General features: G+C 41.3%; 1 protein-coding gene across 2 annotated transcripts in view; it reads left to right on the top strand.

Moving 5' to 3' along the window:
* Positions 1–450: 450 nt before the first annotated feature.
* Positions 451–7,532, top strand: part of ANXA5 (annexin A5) — a 29,722-nt gene continuing 22,640 nt past the window's right edge. Inside the window, exons 1-2 of one of the 2 annotated variants that reach the window (XM_024745032.1) lie at positions 451–562; positions 748–795. In XM_024745032.1, coding sequence (XP_024600800.1) covers positions 787–795 — 9 coding nt within the window. In that variant the 5' untranslated portion in view covers positions 451–562; positions 748–786. Of the gene's footprint in view, positions 563–747; positions 796–5,473; positions 6,438–7,532 lie in introns of those variants that run through there. The other variant, XM_024745033.1, reaches the window with a different exon arrangement.

The following is a 7,532-nucleotide window of genomic DNA, read 5'->3' as shown; positions in this document are numbered from 1 at the left end:
GGTTTTTAAATTTCCCAAGTAAGTCACCATCGAGATATATACATTTAAGAGAAGGCCATCTAGGAAGCAACGACTGACACTTTTTTTTTTAAACAAACTTAAAAATAAACTTGGGAATTCTAAACCGTGGTCAAAGACGCGCTGTCCTTGCCCGCAGAGACTGTCTGGTCTTCACGCCCCTACACCGTTAAGGCCGAGCACCGGGTGAGGCCCGCGTTCCTGCGGCCACAGAAGGGAGGGAGGCCCCAGCGATCCCAAACACGGAGTCCTGGACAACTCCCCACGCCCTCCCGCTGCGCGAAGGCCAGGCTGTCCCCCAGGCCCTCAGGGAGCCGCGCCCCTCCCAGGCTGCGAGGACTCAGACCGGCCGGGCTGCACGCAGGCGCACTGAAGCCCGGGCAGGGGCGTGTCGGAGGCGCGCAGGGATGGGCCGGCGGGGGCGGGGCGGGGCCGATGCCGTTTACGTTGCCTGGAACCCGCAGAAAGCAGCTGCCTGGAGCGTTCTCTGCCCGTGTCTCTGCCCGCCCTCTGCATCGCCACTCTCCCGGAGGTTCAGGTCTGGGTGAGTGAGAGCTCGCCTAGCCCGCCGAGGGCAGCGGGGGCGCCGGGGTGGCGCGGACGCTCGGCGGAGGGCTGTCCCGGGAGTTGCGGAGAGGGCGGGTCTGCGGCGGCGCCCGGGGGGCTGTCTGGACGCCGCGGCGGAGAAGTCCCGCTCGCTGAACCCGCCATCTCTCTCTTCTCTTGCAGTCCTGCATCAGTCACCTTCTCCTGACCTGGGCAGTCGCCATGGCACAGGTAACGCCGTGCGCCCCCGCGCAGCGTTCGGATTTACCAACTTTGTAAACTGTTCAGGAGTTCTAGAATTTGTTGGAAAGCCAGAAGAGTTTAGGAGTAAACTGAATCTGCCTTCGGGAATTTCTTACACTTTCTGTTTCCCCTTTGTTCCCCTTCCTAGGGAGCGCCCGCCCGAACCTGCTCCCACCTGGCGCTGCAGCGCAGCGGGCGCAGCCGCTGGTGACGTGGCCGGATTTGGGGGGCGCTTCCTCTTCGTGAGTGAATGTGTAAAAGGGAGCCTTCCTAAAAATCCAGAGAGTGGCTGAAATTAGAGCCAGAGCAAGTACAACTCCTTGTGGTCTTGTGAAGCGAACGCATGTCTTTTTTTCTTTTCTTGGCTTTATTTATTTATTTCGCCAAGTTTCCTGTATTTGAACACTATGAGTGGGCGTTGGCTTTTTCCAGTAGAGTTGTAGTGGAGCTTTCTCTAGTCGCTCAACCCAATTTAACTAAAAGGAACTTTTCGTCGTTGGCACAGAATTTTTTCCCCCCCCCAAGCAAAAAGATTAAACCGAAGAGCTGCTTTTCCTAAGTAACGAACTCGCGGAACGAGGTTATGAATTGAATCTGCCTTGGGACTGTTTCAGAATTTGATTACCTAATAACGGCTTTCTTTGCTGTTCTTAACATTTATCAAAAATGTAGGGAAGAGAAAATCATTTAATTTGTATAGCACTCTTTAAAAATTGACCGTGTTGTACAATCTTTTGTGAATAAAATATCGGTGCTTACGACAGCTCCACCCCGAAACTAATTTTACAAGATCTCATCGATCTAACTGGCTTGTCAGAGTCCAGAAACTTTTTTTAAACAAGTGGTTCAACTCAAACAATGCCCTCTTTCATGTATAGTTCACTTAAAAAAAAATCAGATTGACTTATCAAAATTGAATAAGGTTTCATGATCCTTTCCAAGACAAGATGGGAGGATTAAGAGGAGTTGGTAATTTTATTAAATTTATACAGTACTTCCATTCTTACTTCCTTTTTTGCACTTAAGAAGTGTTACAAAAAACCAAGTCTCATATTACTTCAAGTGGAAACTTCGGTTTAGATTCTTCAACATATAAAGGATACTTTTATATGGAATTAACTTTGCTGAGCATTATTTTTCCAATCTTGATATGCTGGTGTGGTGATGTAAATGATGATTTCGCAAGCATTAAAGAATAATTCTCTTTATCCTAGCTCTTTTGGCTGTTTCTCTTTTGTAAATTTACCCAGTGATTTCTGAAGTTTTTCAGTCAGTTCCTTTAATTATGTAGACTCTACCCAAGATAGCATAAGTGAACACATTTCCCCAAATGTGGACATTGATAATTTCAAAGGATGAAAATAGTGTAAAAGCCCTTATATATACAAAACCTGGGAGAATGGTGGCTTGTATTATAGAATTTTGTACATGACCTCTATTACAATATAACCAGGACTGTTTTCTATCCAAGGCACAGTTTTTAGTTATCATAAAAGTTACAAGTAATATTAAGAAAGATAGTGTTGAATTTTACACTAGCTTTGTTATTAGTTATCCTTGGAAACCATGGAAGTAAAACATTTTGTTAAATATTTAATATTAAGATGAAGTTTTGTTGGCTTTATACTTACATTTGATGGTGTGCAGAATGCCTACATTATGGAATTGCACTTTTACTGTCTAAAATTTCCTTTGGACCCCAGTGTAAGCTGAAGTAATTCAGTGTTGGGTTTCAAACAGTTTCCATGGTAGTACCTTTTGTTGACGTGCGGTATGGGCTTCCACTCTCTGGCCATCTGTAGAGTAATGGCATCATGGCTGAGTCTTAGAGGTGCACATTCTGGCAATTTAAAATATGTTGTTAAATATTAATGTCTTTTATTTAATGAAAAGTGAAAATATAGCCTCCCACAACAGTGATTCTTCATGTTTATGAGCTACATCTTCCATACCAGTGGTTTTCTCTTCTTACTTAACATTGGGACCACCCTGCAGATAACAGTTTGCAGATATCCAGGAATCAATTATCGCATATGTAGATCACGGGCACGACTGTCTTATTACAAATTTGATGGATCTTTGACAGATACATTGGCGTTTCTTTTTTTATGTAAACAAATATTATTAGGTATATTTTACACTCTTAAGAATATTTATATTAATATATTTATAAGTAAATTATACATTATATTGTAATGAATGTACTTCATGTCAATGCTGCTCTTTTTAAAAATTTTTTTAAATTTATTTTTTGGCTGCGTTGGGTCTTCGTTGCTGCGCACCGCACTTTCTTTAGTTGCGGCAAGCGGGGGCTACTCTTCATTGCGGTGCGTGGGCTCTAGGCACGCGGGCTTCAGTAGTTGTGGCATGTGGGCTCAGTAGTTGTGGCTCGCGGGCTCTAGAGCACAGGCTCAGTAGTTGTGGCGCACAGACTTAGTTGCTCTGCGGCATGTGGGATCTTCCCGGACCAGGGATTGAACTGTGTCCTCTGCATTGGCAGGCAGATTCTTAACCTGCCTGGCAATACTGGGCAAATATTGGGAACAACATAAAAAGTGACTTATCATGTTAGGTAAATACATTCAGAGTTGGAGGCATTTGTTGGGTACCACTACTTGAGCTCTGCCCTTCTTCTGGTCCTAATTCTTATCCGTTAGTATTGAAATATGTGGGATTCAACCAGTTAACGGTTATTTGGAGAGAAATAGTCTAACTTGAGGCTTCCCAGTTTTTCTCAAAGAGAGCACACTGGTTAACTCTATCTTCTCCATGACATACAAGAATATAAATTACAGATATAGCTGCATGTAAACAGTCCCTGGACAGTACTTTTTTTTATAGGTTTGAAACTATTCATTTGAATGGTTTTATATTTATCTGGTTTGAAACCACAGCATCCATGTTATTTTAGCATAAAAGGCTAAATGAGTAATAAATTATTATGATTATTGGATCAGTAACAAAATCTATGTTAAATTTGGGTACAAGCTAGTTGAATATATTTACTAAGGAATAGCCAAAGAGCTGTTAAAATTGCCTGAGTTATCTATATATAGTAAATATTTTTGAATCCCTTCATCTTTTTTCTCTCAACAATCAACTTCTGTTTATGTAAGTGTGAATTTTTCATTAGGTTTTAGGGTCATTTCTTTAATCTGACTTACAGTATTTTGGGTTGGATTTTTTAAATAGGCTTCTGACCTATTTCTCTCCTATAGCTTTACTTGCTTACACAGGTTTGTTTTTTTTTAAAATCTAAGTATTTAGCTACAGCCAAATTATTTCATAGATATTCTAATTTATTTAAGTATTTGAAAGTACATTGTGTAGTTCTGTGTTCTTTGGTTTGGAAAAATCAAGAGTTGGCTATATTTCGTAGACAAATGATCCATTTAATACATTTTAATTCAATTTAAGGCTTTTATGTCTTTAATTTTCTTTAGGATAATGAAACTTTTTTTATGGACCCATCTTTCAGTTTATTGGTTTGTATAATATGTACATCTGTAAGCAACTGATTAATTGAAAGGAATACATATTCTGGTTGGTATCATTTTCTTTGGACTCCAGTTCCTAACTGTTCTCTTTACTTTGTCATTCATGCATACATTCATGAATGTTTGAAGCTTTTGAGGTATTATTAGACATGGGAAATAAAAAGGGAAATGGAGCTAAGATTTATTGATACAACAGGTGCATTGCCAAGTCCTTTTTATGCATTATTTAGTGCTCATAATACAGTTTTGGAAATAAATATTACTAGTTCAGTTTCACAGAAGAGGAAATTGAGGTAACTTAGCCGATGTTAGTCATATGGGACAAAGGAGGAAAGGCATGATATGTAGAGGCAACAGGAGCAAAACTACACGCTTGGGGGTGTAAAGGAGTTTGGCAGGGCCAGGAGCTGCAGGCAGTCTGGTCTTGCTGGTGTGAAACTGCAGGCAGTTGGGGAGATGGAGCCCTGCCTCGGAAAGGGGAGCCGGAGCTAAAGAAATATGAGCCATTTCGTAGGTAATGGAGAGCTACCAGAGAGTCATTAGTTGGGGTATGCCATGGTCAGATTTGTATGTAACAAAGATAGCCCCGGGGCCAATGTGATACTGTGCTTCTGGGGGCTGCAGAGGCGGGATGGTGGTGTGGGAGTTGAGGAGGGGAGAGGGGAGCGGGACATTGGAAGACTACTTGGGCATCTGTTGCTGGAATCCCGGTGAATCTTAAGGGCTTAGACTAGGCAGTAGCTGGGACTTTAGATAGGAGGGGACTGTAGGAGAGAGTGGGCAAATTGGATGCATGAGTGAGTGGGAGTTGGTGAAGGGCCAGGTTAAGGTAAAGATGAGCGGCTTCCTTGATGGAGTGGTTGATTTTTTTCTTTGAGAAAGGAATGCAGGTTGGAGGTGGGAGAAAAGCAGAGTTAGTAGATTTGTTGAATTTGAGTTCTTTATAAAACATTTAGGTGGTGCTGTCTAGTACACAGCAGGGTGTATGTGGTCTTTAAATCTATTTTCGTCTCTATAGGTCATCCATTTGATTATGTATTATTTATCTCTTCCTACAACTAAAGATTTGAAGCTAACTTATTTCCTCCCTTTGTCTAGGACCAGCCAAGTTCATTAGATTTCTGTCTCTCGTTTAGATGCAAAAGGAAGTAAAGTTGTGAATCGATGCACACTCTTCTCTAATATGAGAAATCTGTAAACTTGATTGTTTTCTGAAGCATCGATGTGAATGAATTGGTTAGTGAAATAGCTTTTCACGTGCTGTGTGCAAAATGGCCAATTCAACAACTAGGTAAAATAGCCCCTTCTTCGGAGGTTAATACATTTGCCTGCTTTACCGACTCAAAGGTATCACCATTATTCACGGACAGTTAAACTTTCCACTTTATTAGTATTTGCCAAGGGAAGGCATTCTTATACTAGCAGGGAGGTAGCCGTAGGAGCATTAAAGAAACACGACAAAAATCTAAATAATGTTGACAAAACCTTTATTAAGTTACTAAAAACTTTTCTACCACTGTGCACATAATGTAAACTATTTTATAGTGATGCTTTTTTCCCTTACATCTGACTTTGAGAGGTCAAAGGTAGTTGGATGATTAGACAAAATGGAAAGAAGCAAAAATAAGGAGGATGAAAGGGAAAGGAAGTTATGTGAAAGTTAGCAAAAGTTATAGACCAGTTTGAATTTCAGGCTTTGAACTATAATTTTCACCTCTTTTGATGGGATTGAGCAGCAGTGATGATTAGGACTTGAGATCTTATTTCTGACGCCTCATGGTATGTGTTTGTGCCCCTCGGTCCTATTGGAGGTTCTAGTTTTTTCTGATATTTAATTTACTTTGCATCTCAAATCACAATCGTGTTTCCCTGGCTTTTTCCTCCTTTCTTGCTCATCTCATTTCTTTCCTAGCACAGTGATTTTCAATTTTTTTTTTCTTTGCTGATCAGTGGGACCCATCATCAAAGGAAATATTAATGGGCCTGTTCTGTATTGTGTCCATCAGATAAGACCTGAAGTGCTCTGACTGGAGAAGGAAGGCAGAACTCTGCCCTTGGCCTCCCCACCCAGCCCTTTCTTGGGGGAGGGGGGGAAAGGCTTTTTTCGAAACCTGAGCCTCAGAAGAACCATAGGTAAAAACCATTGTACAATGGCCATCATCAAAAAATCTAGAAACAATAAATGCTGGAGAGGGTGTGGAGAAAAGGGAACGCTCTTGCACTGCTGGTGGGAATGTGAATTGGTACAGCCACTATGGAGTTAAACGCTTTACATGTTAATATTAAAAAAAAAAAAAACCATTGTACAGCTGCTCAGCTGTAGTGTTTTGCTTAATTATTTCTGGCTCTTAGTAGTATGTGGAATGGTGGGTAGCTGTTTAGGTGTTGATTTTATTGAACTGGATGACAAATTTAAAGAGGGTTTAGTTCTCCTCTTAAAATGTTCCAGACCAGGTAATGTTTTCTCATCTTTAAATTTGAAGTGTTATTTCTGTATTATTTTCCTGTGCATTTAAATTCTGTGTCTAGAAAAGCAGCTCTTCACTTGTGTTTTGGTTTAATTTTATTTGTTTTATTTTGGCATAACTAGTCTTTGCAGGCAAAGAACTTTTTCATTTAAAGCAAACAAGTGAAAAAAGCCAACAAAATTATAGAGCTAAAAGAATGGATAATTTTGAAGTTGAGAGTTAACAGACCGAATTATATGTTTTGGCCACGTACTGTCTGAGCATATATAATAATTCCCTTGGTACGGCTCTGGTGGCAGAGGATTGAGGTAAATGAGGATGAACTGAGGATGGGTGAAGGGAACAGTAGCTACTTACGGTTGGAATTCATCTGAGGAAGGTGTACTTGTTGAACACCTTGAGGCCGGTGGCAAAGATGGGAAGCAGGGGAAGCCCTCTCTGTGAGTCATGTAGAGTCCCATTTGCCCAGTGTAGATGGTTTTGTGTGGGTGGGGATGGAGCTTGGACAGGATGTCCAAACAAGGGTTCTCTCTGTGTGAGTCATGTCCTGTGGTTCACATCTGCTCCCTTACTACCGCTACATGGCTTTGCCAGCTTTCACAATGACTGATCAAATGGAAATGTAGCAAGAGTGTTTCCCAATCTTTAGAAAGCTCTCAAATACACAACCAGCAGTTATGTCTTCTTCACAGTAACTGAGACTCAAGGATACTTCTCTTTTTTCCATTGTTCACCTCATTTCCTTCAGGCTCAGGGGTCA

Source organism: Neophocaena asiaeorientalis, unplaced genomic scaffold (assembly GCF_003031525.2).
Source record: "Neophocaena asiaeorientalis asiaeorientalis breed wild unplaced genomic scaffold, Neophocaena_asiaeorientalis_V1.1 scaffold65, whole genome shotgun sequence".
NCBI classification, from domain to species: Eukaryota; Metazoa; Chordata; class Mammalia; order Artiodactyla; family Phocoenidae; genus Neophocaena; species Neophocaena asiaeorientalis.
Note: the sequence above shows the minus strand (reverse complement) of the source record. Positions and strands in the feature narration are given on the sequence as shown.